The sequence below is a fragment of the Sorex araneus genome, chromosome X, assembly GCF_027595985.1.
Source record: "Sorex araneus isolate mSorAra2 chromosome X, mSorAra2.pri, whole genome shotgun sequence".
NCBI classification, from domain to species: domain Eukaryota; kingdom Metazoa; phylum Chordata; class Mammalia; order Eulipotyphla; family Soricidae; genus Sorex; species Sorex araneus.
Window position 1 is genome coordinate 195,098,798 of NC_073313.1, and position 13,659 is coordinate 195,112,456.

Here is a 13,659-nt window from a genome sequence, read left to right on the forward strand (position 1 = left end):
GGCACTACAAGGTGTTTCCACCACCCAAAAAAAATAAGTAATTCAAAATCAAATATTTAGTATCTGCTAAAGGGAATTTAGCAGATTTAAGGGAAATTTACAATTACAAATTTGTCTTGCTGTTGATTAAAAACTGATAATTCTCTTTTTAGTTGATAGCATTTTAGAGATAAATACTGATTTGGTCACTGTGATACAATAATTTTAAATTTTATTGAAGATACATAATATCTGTATTCTCTAAGCCAACTTATATCTTCTTTTATTGCTTCATTACCATAAATTAATTAACAAAGTGAAAGGATTAAAAATTGAAGGGAGGGGCCCAAGTGATAGTACGCTATACCGTCTATCCCCTGTATCTTACAAGGTCCTGAGTACTGCCAGAAATAATTCATGAGTGCAGAGTTGGAAGTTATTCCAGAGCATCAGCTGAGTATGGCCCAACAGTAGGTGGAGGTGGGGACAGGGAGGAATTATAGTACTTGAGATATCCTCTTAAGATTATCAGTAGTATTTTTCCTCTTCTTAAAACTTGGAACTGGTGTGATAGTCTGGCAGGTATAGCATTTGCCTTGCATGCAGCCAACCCAGGTTCGATTCCCAGCATCCCATATGGTCCCCTGTGTAAATATATGTATGTATGTGTGCATATATATCTGTCAGGAAATATCAGACTAACTAGTTTTAATGTCGGCAGACCGAGAACTATGAACAGAAAATACGTGAGCAACAGGAACAGCTATCATACCAGCAAACTATTATCGACAAGCTAAAATCACAGTTACTTCTTATGAATTCCAGTCAAGGTATGTACATGTTAATTTTTTATTACTTCTTGAACCTTGTAGAGAAAAGAAAAGTGGAAATTAGGTTTTTATGTTTTATTTCTCGATTGCTTCTCAAGAGTTATGATGTTTAATAATTTTTAAATATAACTAATAAAAGTTATATATTACATTTTAGAAATGAGCACTTGCAGGATATGAAAAGTGGACATTTACACATAATAATATGTGGTAGGACTCGAAGTTGATGAAACTTCCTCATATACAACTTGCCAATAAATAACTGATTCTTTTAAAAATGTTTCTGGTTGCCAGAGAGAGTACAGGAGGTAAGACACTTGCCTTGCATGTGGCTACTTCAGATACCCCAGTTTAATCCCTAAGCACTACATATAGGCCCCTGAGCACTGCCAGATATGGCCCCCAACCTCACAAAAACTGTTCTTGAAAAAAGTCAGACTTCTGACTGAGAGATAGTACAAGGGATAAGGCACTTGTCTTACATGTAACTAATTCCTGATTCAAATCCCCAGCACCACAACCCCACCAGGAATGATCCCTAAACACAGAGCTAGGATTAAGACTTGACCTGAGCCCTGCCATGTATAATGACCACCTCCTTCAGTCCCCTCCACACACAAACACCTACCTCCCCCAGGTCTCCCACAAACAGTCCAATTTTCAAGTGAAAGTTACATATCTTAAGAATATATCATATAGGGGCTGGAGTGATAGTACAGTGGATAGGGCGTTTCCCTTGAACGCTGCTGACCCGGGTTCGATTCCCAGCATCCCATATGGTCCCCTGAGTACCGCCAGGGGTAATTCCTGAGTTCAGAGCCAGGAATAACCTCTGTGCATCGCCGGGTGTGAACCAAAAAGCAAAAAAAAAAAAAAAAAGAATGTATCATATAAAGGTCAGAGATCTACTACAGGGGGATAAGGTGAACCCCTACTTCATTCACTCTGAGGTACCACCACGAGTGATCCTGAACATAGAACTAGGTGTAGCCCCAGTGTACTACCTGTTGTTGCCCAAACCCCCTCCCGAATATAAGTAATATTTGATTAAGTTCTCCAAGATCTCTATACAAGAATGCTCATAACAATATAATTTCTACTAATGGAAAATTGAAAAAAAAAATCTGTCAAACTATAATAATCTATATAATAAAAAAACTGTAACCAAGAAAATTGATGAGATTTTTATTTACTAACATGAAATATTTACAGAGTATAGCAAAATGAACAAAGAAGAATACAAAAATTAATATATTGTGCAGCAGAAGTATTCTTAGGTGAATTTGTAAGAAAAGAAAAACCGGGGCTGGAGCAATAGCACAGCGGGTAGGGCATTTGCCTTGCACGTGGTCGACCCAGGTTTGATTTCCGCATCCCATATGGTTCCCCGAGCACCACCAGGAGGAATTTCTGAGCAACCCCTGAGCATTGCCAGGTATGACCCAGAAAGCTAGAAAGAAAGAAAAGAAAAACCTTGATAAAGTATAAACCAAATTGTTAACAGGAATAATTTGTGACAAGTGTGAGCACCAGAGAGATAGTACAGGAGTTAAGGCCTCTCCATTCCATGTGGCTGACCAATTTCAATCCCAAGTACCACATGGTCCTATGCTCACCACCGGGGGTGGGGTGTGTGTGTGTGTGTGTGTGTGTGTGTGTGTGTGTGTGTGTGTGTGTGTGTGTGTGTGTGTGTGTGTGTGTGTGTGTGTGTGTGTGTGTGTGTGTGTGTGTGTGTGTGTGTGTGTGTGTGTGTGTGTGTGTGTTTAGGCCACACCTTGCAGTGCTCTATGCTCAGGGTTGCTCCAGCTAGCGTTCTGGAGACCATGTGGTGCCAGGGATCAAGCCTTTAGTTTCTAATGCAAAACATGTGCTCAAACTGTTCAGCATCCCTTTGGCCATTTTGTTTTTTTAAAGACTTGTCTTGTTTGCATTTTCTTCTTTTCCTGTAATAAACATGGAATTGTTATGTCAGTAAAGATCGAAAGACAAGAGGTAGGGCAGTTCCCTTGCATACAGCTGTCCCCAGTTCAATTTCCAGCCCTACAATGGTCCCCGAGCATCATATAGTTCATTCCTGAGCACTGGTAGGTGTGACACATAGTTCTTGCCCAAAAATAAGTAATTTTAGATTTTGGTGTTTTTAGGTTTGGTTTTTGGGGTTTTTTTTGGGGGGTTGGGGGAGTGTTGTTTGATTACTTGGTTTTGGTTTTGAGGTTGCATCCAGCAGTGCAGGGTTATTGCTGAATGTTATTGAGAACTGTGTGTGGTAATTTTTATTTTTTTAAGAAATAAAAATGTATAACTAAAAGTATGACTTTGGAAAAGTTTAATAAGTGGTTATCTTGAGCGATTTTAAAACTCATACTTTGAAATTTCTATCTTTTAAATTAGGATGTTTATTGGTTAACTGGTTGATTTGGGAGCACACTGGGCAGTGCTGGGGATGGGGTTCTACTACCAGCTTAGTATGCAGGAGTTGCTCTTTGTGGTACTAGTGGGACCTTGAGATACAGGATCAAACTGGGGTCTCCTGCATGCAAAGCATGCACTCCAATCCATTGAGCTGTCTTCCTATCTACAAAATAAGGATGTTTTGTGTATATCTTTACTTATCCTGGTAGCACTAAAAACCGATTTCTTACAATTCTAAGGGGTTTTTTCTTGCAGATAACAGTGATGTCTGTGTTCCCTTACTTGAAAATATTGAAACAAGGAAGAATAAATTGACTTTTGATCAGCCAAATGAGAAAATGAAATCAGGAATGCCAAGAGATAAAGAATCAAAGGTAAACTGCACTTCCTAAAGGAAGTAACACTTGAAAAATCAGTCCCAAAGACTTGCTGAATTGTTTCGTGATATTTGTTTTGCAGATTTGAGTAGGCAAAAGATGGGAAGAATGTGGACAAAATTCTTTTCAGCTGTGATATTGTTTATGCAATATAAAATGTTCAAATGTTGATAAATAACACATCCGGCTCATTTTATTTTTCTAAGGTGGAATTCTATACAGAAGAGCTTCTATACAGATGTTCTGCTTATACAAATGCTTATACCTATTTCTAGATGCACTGCTTCCCAGTAAAGTAATAGTTTTTTCTATATCACAAACATTCAGCAAAGAAATAAGATTAAAGATCAGCAGCAAGACCAGCAAGACAGTCAGTTCTGCATTAAAATATAACATTCTCGTTCTTTGATTGCTTATGCATGTTTTTTAAAGCAACCTTGCCAGATTAAGCAGAAGTCTTCATTAAAGCAATGTGGGGACAGAGGGAGTGGAATTCTGTATCTAGAAGGAGTCATATACAAGTATGAAAGTATGTTCATGTATATTGTTTAAAACTGAACATCTTTACAATGATGTTAAGCACTTTCAAATATCAAGCATATACATATATTTCTTGATTTCAGAGACCATTTTAAGAAATGAAAATTACAGATTATTAAAATTTAAGTTTTTAAGACAAAACTGTGGAAACAAAAAGATAATACAGAGGAGTTAAAGTGGTTACTTTGCATGCAACTAACTCCAGTTTGATCCCTGACAGTATATATGGCCCCCTATTGTGTCCCAATCTCAGAAAAAATTTACACACACACACACACATACATACATATGTATGTATATGTTGCTTTACCAGAGGGGGTCACCATCCTGCAGTTACCCAAGGGTGTCCTTGGTGTGTTCGGGGTCAAATCACTGTTCTCCCAGCCAGCCTCTAGATGAAGGAACAGGGGCTAACAAGCTGGATAAAAATCAGTGACTGTTTGGGGCTGGAGCGATAGCACAGCGGGTAGGGCATTTGCCTTGCACGTGGCCGACCTGGGTTTGATTCCCAGCATCCCATATGGTCCCCTGAGCACTGCCAGGAGTAATTCCTGAGTGCAGAGCCAGGAGTAACCCCTGTGCAACGCCGGGTGTGACCTAAAAAAGAAAAAAAAAAATCAGTGGCTGTTTAGTCAGGTCTCACAGCATAGTTATATAGAAATCTTGAAGGGTTGAGGGTAGCAATTTACACAGGGGTGTGGTTGACATTATCTTAACATTGAACAGATGTAAAGCTCTTCTTTCAGGGGAAGTTCTTCTAGAGGATTTAGTTAAGGACAATTCAGCACTCTAGATTACTAGATTTGATTTTATCTAAGGGCTGTTGCTTTTTCCTTTCCTTAGCTAGCAATTCATTTAAATAGTCATCTTAAATTTATTTCTCACTAATATTATTTTGCTTGTACATAGTAAGAGATACATTAAGCTTAAAGAATGGCTCTTCCTCGGGACATCACACTATATATCCCAGACTGCAGTCCTCAGGCCAGGTTAGTCTTTCCTAATCCCAGCAGGGTCCTTACTCAGTTACTTCTTTTTGGATCATGACTGAGTTTGTTCCATGACTGTGCTCTTAACTTACTATAATTCTTATGGCGCTTAGCCTGTCCCATTTTGATGCCAGGGTAGCTTACGGCTTGCCCTGGGTCCATCTTTGCCCCTTGCCATCCCCTTCCTTTTGGAGTGTTAGGAACCAAGGGTAACTGAGGCTTAAATCAAGTAAATATGAAGGATGCCCAGCAGTAAATATTCGTCAGAGTCAATTGACTCCCCTGTTATAAAAGCATAGCATTAACTGTCTTCCTGTGTCTATACAGAAAGAACATTGATCTAAAACAAACTATGCAAAGGACATAAAGGAAAGGGAAAAAGCAATAGTTCGTTACATGTAAAAATTCCAGAGCCCTCAGAAGAATTTGACTTTACAGAAAGATCTGGAGCAAATTTTTACTTGTTAAAGGAAGGTTGTAGTGATAAGTAGTTGTTTTTTGTTTCGTTTTTTTGTTTTTTTTTTAATTATTGAATCACCATGAGATAGTTACAGGCTTTCATGTTTGGGTCACAATCACACAATGATCAAACACCCATCCCTCCACCAGTGCACATTCCCCACCACCAATATCCCCGGTATGCCTCCCCTTTCCCACCCTCCTCCTGCCTCCATGACAGACATTGTTCCCCATATTCTCTCTCTGCTTCTGTGCATTATGGCTTGCAACAAAGACACTGAGAGGTCATCATGTTTGTTCCATCATCCACTCTCGGCAAGCATCTCCCATCCCAACTGATTCTTCCAGCCGTCATTTTCCTAGTGATCCCTTCTCTATTCCATCTGCCTTCTCCCCTCCGCTCATGAAGCATTCTTCCAGCTATGGGGCAATCCTCCTGGCCCTTGTATCTATTGTACTTGTGTGTCAGCCTCATGTGATATTATTCTGTACTCCTCAAATGAGTGCAGTCCTTCTGTGTCTGTCTCTTTCTGACTTACTTCACTTAGCATGATACTCTCAGTGAGAGTGAAGGGATATGTAGTTTTATGTATTTCTTTCCGCTACAGACTGTTTAGTTTCTGATTCCATAACTAAGAACATCATAAACTCAGTTTCTTGTTATTGTTGTTGTTTTAGATTAGGGGCAACATCTTGCAGTGTTAAGGGGCTACTCCGGACTCTGCACTCAGGAATTAACTCCTGACAATGCTCAGGGGACCGTATGGGATGTCACGTATCAAGCCTGGATATAAGCTATATAAAAGACAAGCACCTACCCGCTGTACTGTCTCTCCAGTCCTTTAAACTCAATATTTTTGAAAATCAAATCTGAGACAATTTTGATACTTTTCTATGAATGAAAATGCTAGATTGAGAAGTTGTCTTTAGTTTCTCCCAGTTCCTGTTTTCATTCAAAATTACTTTTTAATTTATTTTTACCTAAAAATGCTAGTAAACACAAGAAATCATTATTCAGAGTATGTTTAGGTTCATTTTTCAAAAGGGGGAATTCAAAATCATAATTCTGAATTAGAAATATAGTTTTATGCTTGAGTTTGTTTTACGACATTATAAAAATCATTGAACACTATAAAATACATAAATTTATTCCTTAAGTGCATTTTTCTTTGTCAGCTTCCAGATATTTTTTACCTTATTTTTTTAAATCAAAATTTTGTTACTTAATATTTCTTTTAAAAATTAAATATAGGCACTGGTAAAGATAATACAATAGTAAGGTGCTTGCCTTGCACTCAGCTGACCTGGGTTTGATCTCTGGCACATCAGAAGTTAAGAAACTGGTCTGGGGTTGAAATGATAGTACAGCAGGTAGGGTACTTGCCTTGCACAGGGCTGACCCAGGTTCCCATGTGGTCCCCTAAGTATTGCCAGAAGTGATCCCTAAATGCAGAGCCACAAGTAACCCCTGAGGCACTCAGGTAACCTCCCTAATCCCCCAAAAAAGAAAGTATAGCCTATATCACTGGATAATCCAATGAAATCACCTATACTTCAGATAGATTAGAAAGGTTACTCAGTTTGTTGGAAAACCTGACTTTAAACTCTTCTACACCAGAGTAGTTTGCAGTCTTTTTTGACCCAATTTGGCAAAAGGGGATTGTACTTTAACAACAAATTATATAAATTGGCCTCAACACCCAATGTCATAAAAAATATATTAATTATCTATTTCTGTGCATCAGAAAAGAGATAATGATGTGGCTGAGAAAGTCTAGTCCAGGATCTCTTGCATTGAAGTCAGGATGTGGGCAAGGACTTTAGTCATCTGAAGTTTTTAACTGGGGTTGGAAAATGCAGTCCCATGATGTCTTAATCACATAACTGTTGACAGGAATTCTCTCAATCTGGCAGCTAATTTTCTCAAAGTAAGAAAGTAAGATCTTGGGGCTGGAGTGACAGCACAGCGGGTAGGGCGTTTGCCTTGCACGAAGCCATCCCGAGTTCGATTCCCAGCATCCCATATGGTCCCCCAGCACCGTCAGGAGTAATTCCTGAGTGTAGAGCCAGGAGTAACAACCCCTGTGCATCACTGGGTGTGACCCAAGAGGCCAAAAAAAAGGGGGAAAAAAGAAAGTAATATCTTAAAGAGCAAGCAAGGATAAAATCACAATGCTTTTTATGACTTAAGAGTCTACTTCCACTTCATCCTGCTCATTAGAAACTAGTCAGTAAGTGCTCCAGGGGCGAGAGTATCACAGGCATTATAGACTGTAATATAGAAGAGAGAACCAAAGTAGAGGGTGTGGAAAGGTAGAGTTTAATTCTTGAATAAATACTGATGAATGGTAAAGGAATGGGGCAGGATTTAATAGTGAATCCAGATTCCTAAATTCTGATCTTAGTATATGAAATTCATAGCTTATCTTAACAGTTTTTTTTTTAATTTAATACAATGATTAGAGAATAACTGAGCAGTGCTCTTGCTTTAGAACAGTATTTTTCAACTGGGAGATGGGGGATATATCACCTTTCAGTGGTCCCCCAGGATATTCCAGAGGTCACAGTGAAAATCACATTAATGGGGAGTCACAAAATGAAACAAGAGGGCCAATCAATAGGGCAGGGGCACACTATAAAAATATAAGATTGGAAGGAGGCCATATTTGGATATCGTTGATAAGCATTGCTTCGAACAATCAATTTGTTACTTCTAACTTTGTTATAAACAGACTTTAAACATTGAAAATATATACAGGAAATAAAATTACACACTTATTTTTGAATCTATAGGACATTTTTTCAAATATAGCAAAACATGTAATAATAACTAAATAGGATTTTGCTTTCAGTATAAGCTATTGATTGACATTAGTTCATCTTTTGTTTCTTCAGGTGGAATTGTACCAAAGTGGGTCATTTTTATGATCTTGCAAATAAGAGATTTTTTATTACACTGTTTCTAAGAAACTTTTCAATTGCCAAACTAAATACCTGGATGTACAGAGTTAGACATGAGCTATTTGCCCTCATTTCTATTCCACCTTTTATTTTTCTGGAAGTTTTGTAAAAATCTAGAGTGTTTTTGCTGCAAGAAACAAAATAGGAAGTACTATGTAATTCTTTTAAAATGTGGTGGTATTGGTAAATTTTCTTCGCTCATTTATTCATTAACTCTATACTGTTATGTATCTAATACTGCTACCCATTGGAAGACTAGTTTTGTGCCTGCATCTGGTTTAATTGTGAGTGTTGTAATTATTTAATCTAGGATTCACAATACAAAGTAAATAGTTTTATTGTTTCTTTAAACTATGCAGAGATCATGTATTCATGTTACCAAAAACTTGATTTTATTCTTTATTTCTGTTTTTATATTTCTAATTTATTCTATATATTTTTATCTCGGCTGTATACTTTGGGAAAAAGTTTCAAAAATATGAATACAGTTATTACTGAAAGATGCCAGTTAAACAGTTGGCAAATTTCTGATGTAACTATCATTGTGATCAGATCAGCAGATCTTTGAAAAGCAGAGAAGATTTTATAGGTTTAGAATACTAAAACAGTGATGTAGCTGTGGATGCTGCCATCAGTGCTAACATTAAGGAAATAAGATGTGCTGTACCTGGCAATTGCAAGTAAATATAGAAGCTCTGACATGTTTGAAGAAAGCGGGTGTCTAAAAATTCACTTGTCAATCACTTAGACAAGAAGTATTTATTGAACTCCTTCTATTTGCCCAGTCTTGCTAGTCATTGACAGGAATAACAAAAACAAAAAAGAAGAGAAGATATGTGCCCTTTAAGGAGCTACAGTTTTGTTGGATAAAGAAAAATTTGGAGATCCAAAGCAATTTAAAGTCCTAATTACATGACAAAATAAAATTCTAATATAGTTGTATAGTACACAGAAAACATATGGGAACATATTGGGGGGAGGGAAATGGGAGGGGCCGTACACAACAATATTTAAGAACTACTCCAAGTAGATTCTGCTCAGAACTCATTCCTAGCATTCCTCTGGGACCATAAGTACTCTACTAATTCTCCAGCCTCAGAACCTTAATTCAAAAATAAAAATTTGGGGCCAAAGAGATAGTACAGGGGTTAAGTTTTGCAGATGGCTGATCCAGGTTCAGTGCCTTGCACTGCATATGGTCCCCTAAGCACAGAGCCAGGAATAACCCCTGAATACCACCAGGTGTAGGCCAGCAACCCAGATCTCCACCCCCACTTCCTAAAATCCTTTTTGCAGACATTTTATTCCCAAAATCTGAACACTCTGGGTTTTTTGCTGGGAGTCAAACCTAGACCTTCTGCATGAAAAGCATGCGTTCCAGTCCTATCTTCCTGGCTTGAAGTCTGACTCATTTATTTTAATAACCCTTTCCTGTTCTGGGTCAATTTTATTTAATTTTGTTTGTGTGATTTTGTTTGTTTGGGGCAGTGCTCAGGGAACCATATGGAATGCCATGGGAATGAATCTGGGTCAGCTGCATACAAGGCAAGTGCCCTACCTGCTGTACTATTTCTCTGGCCCAAGACTTAAATTCTAATAGGGCCAGAGAGATACAGTAGAAGAGTTTAGGAATTTGCCTTGCACGTAGTAACTCAGATTTGATCCCTGGCACCATGTGGTCCCCCAAGCACCATTCATTTAAGGATTTAAATTTAGCATTTAATTTAGGATTAAAATTCAGTAGTTGTTTTACTGCCTTATCAAGGACATTCTTAGGTGAAATTGACTTTTTCATTGAGTAAGTGGTATTGAATAGTCTTGGTCATATTTAGCGCTGGTAATTTCATTCACAAAGGCTTTTGCACTATAAGTGTAAATACCAACACAGTGAGAGAAAAAATGGAAATAATATATAATAGTATCATGACGGTAGTTGACTTCCTGAGTATCAGGAGCAAGATTTGATTGAGCTGTTAAGTTAGCCAGTTAGCATCTCATGGATGCTGGAAGAAGACATGAAACTACTGGATAGCAAACAAAAAAGTACTTAGTCCCAGCAATGGCAAAAGCATTGTCTTTGTATTGATCCCACCTGGGACATAACACAGTAAACCCAGATGTATTTCTACACATGCAATGGTTTATATTAAAGAAAAACAGATAGTTCATCTGAGAAAACGCAACATGCAGAATACCATGCCTTTCTTAGACTGGGAAAAAAGGCTGGGTCCAAACATATTTAGTTCAAAGAGCTGAGAGGCCTCATAAGATTACAAGTCAATGAATTACCGTGCTTTTGGAAAAGAATGAGTAGAATATGCACTGGTAACTGGTCATATTTGAGCAGAGAAAGAGTGCCAGGTCAAATAGGATTTTGTTGAGTGCCTGCCTCTGCTGCAAACAATAGATTGCCTGAATGCCATCAGGAAGCAATGGGGTAAGCTAAGAAAGGAGAGGAAGTACATACCTCTGTTCTGAGTCGAACAGCTGCTAATGACTAGAGGTTGATTTTCCTGTTCCTTCTCCAGTAGAAAGTTCACCAAAAACCTGTTGAAAATAAAAATCCAACAAAAAGAAAAGTAGAAGAAGTATGGTGAAGGGCCTTTTACACTTTGGTGGTGATGGAGTTACAGTAACTTTTTTACAATAAAAGCACAAATGCTAACACTGGTAACCATATTACCTCAGTTAAAATTAAAAAGAACTTTAGGGCTGTATAGGTAACTCAGCAAGCTGAGCACACATGTTGCCTGTGGGAGACCCAAATTTGATCCTCAGGCATCTCAGTGTCCCCTGAGCACTGTCATGAGTTACCCCCTGAAGATTTAATCCTTGAAGTTTGCCCTGTGCAAACAGCTCTGAGGAGTATACTAGTTAACGGGCAATCAGGGCCTTGTATTCTGGACTTGCACAGTGGAAGTGTGCATGGACATTCAGGACCCCATGGAGATTCACATTCACAACCACTGATCCTTTGAAAGAATCTCCAGATCCCCTGGAGTCACTTGTTTTGCTAGAATAGAATTTCTATTAGAAAATTTTTATTGTATTTTTCTCAGAAAGTTGCTTTCCTCCTACTGAGGAAAAAAAAAATGTCATCCTCTAGGAATATTTAAGCATCTTCTCAGTAACTCTTATTCCATGCAGAGGGGTCATATTGTTGGCTTTATCAATCCTTTTTAGATTTAATAGATAATTATTTTATTCTGACATTATCAATCATGATGTCTGTAAATGACCCCAGGTTACTTATCAGTACCTACTATATTAAGTCAGGGTGGAGTCTGACTTTTGACTAAATATATTAATAGACAGTAGAGGAAGCCAGGTCTCGTGCTTGAGATAGAACACTTCTCTCACCTTGTGGGTGTTAAGTCCTGGGTTTTCTCCTTGGCACTACAAAAAAGTGACAGTTTAGTGGTATCTGATGCATTTCCTGAGGTGTTCCACAGAACCCAGTACCTGTGAATTGCAGCATAGTATGTACTTTTGATCTTTTATATTTTGGCGACACTCAGTGCTGGCAAGCTCTGGGACCATACGAGATGCAGGGATAAAAACTAGATCGACCACATGCAAGACAAGTGTCATACCAACTGTACTATCACTCCAGCCCCTGTGATCATTTTTAAAGGTATAAGAATGTAATAATCCTGAAATTAGATTTTAGGAGCTGAAATCATTAAGAAATCCACTTAGCTTCATCTAAGTTCCTAGCTAGCACTTTTCCCAGTACTGTATTTTAATAACTCTTAACAGGATTTGTAGTTTTCTCTAAGGTATTGCTAAAATTTGGTAGAGGAGAAAAGGTGAGAACTTACCTAAGCTTTTATTTGTACTTTTATTTATACTTAATGTGTCAGGCTTTCTGAACTCCTCTCTTCTACTTAGACAGGCTGCTCATGTTATAAAAGCTGACATTTCCCCAGAAATATTTTTCTTGTTATTTAAAAATCCCCAGTATTCTGTTTTATTTTTCTGAAAGACTTTCTCCTACACTTAATGTTCTCTGAGTGTGCACACACACTCACTGACTGACTCTCTCTCTCTCTCTCTCTCTCTCTCTCTCTCTCTCTCTCTCTCTCTCTCTCTCTCTCTCTCTCTCCGCCCTCTACCCCCAATCCTACAATCCTAATAAAGGTATAATAGTTCACAGGCATTCTGTAACTCATTAATCTGTGAATATTATTTTTCTCTCATATGGTTCCTTTTAGAAAACCAGATCATTTTGGGTCTGGAGTGATAGCACAGCGGGTAGGTCATTTGCCTTGAATGCAGCTGACCCAGGTTCGATTCCCAGCATCCTATATGGTCCCCTGAGCACTGCCAGGAGTAATTCCTGAGTGTATGAGCCAGTGATAACTCCTGTGCATCACCGGGTGTGACCCAAAAAGCAAAAAAAAAAAAACCAGATAATTTCTTGAATAACCGTTTGGTTATTTTTATCACTTACATATATTTGTTTTCTACCTCCATTTTCTTCTAAGTAATTATATTACCTGATTATTATCTAGTTTTTTGTTTTGTGGTGCTGAGGATTGAAGCTAGAGTGTCACGTAAAGTAGAACAAGTGCCCTGTTACTGCTTTATATGTATTGCCACCCTGTTATTCTTTGTTTTTCAGGGGGCGGGTGGGATTGGGCCACACCCGAGGATGCTCAAGAGCTACCTCTAGCTTTGTGAGGCATCCACCTGTATTCGGGGGACCATTCTTTGCCATGTACTAACTGGGGTTAGCAGCATTCAAGTCCAGTGCCTTAACTACTCCCTTAACTCCTGTACTATCTTTTGACTCCTTCTCTGTTGTTTCTATTCCTGATTACTCTTTATTATTAACATTAAGAATACATGTTTCCAATGTGTTTTGAACTTGAACAGCGGGACACTTGGGAAGTCGCGGGCTGGGGCTGGCACCGGCTCCAGCTCGCGCTCCACCGGGATTCGAACCGGGTGGCCATGCATTTGCACGGCTGCTCTGCTGCTGTACGCCCAACATCCGGAGCCAGATGGATGACTTCTGAACCCAGCAAGTGCTCCCAACCATGTCCCCAGAACAGCAATGCACTGGGACTGTGAGCTGTGCTATGCGATTTCTGGCAGAATTTTCCCTGG

General features: G+C 38.7%; 1 protein-coding gene across 5 annotated transcripts in view; it reads left to right on the forward strand.

The window, feature by feature from the left end:
• Positions 1-13,659, forward strand: part of TANK (TRAF family member associated NFKB activator) — a 92,282-nt gene that overhangs the window by 54,656 nt on the left and 23,967 nt on the right. For all 5 annotated transcript variants that reach the window (XM_055122107.1, XM_055122108.1, XM_004608100.2 and 2 more), the window contains 2 exons: positions 701-809; positions 3,477-3,595. In XM_055122107.1, coding sequence (XP_054978082.1) covers positions 701-809; positions 3,477-3,595 — 228 coding nt within the window. The remainder of the gene's footprint in view (positions 1-700; positions 810-3,476; positions 3,596-13,659) is intronic.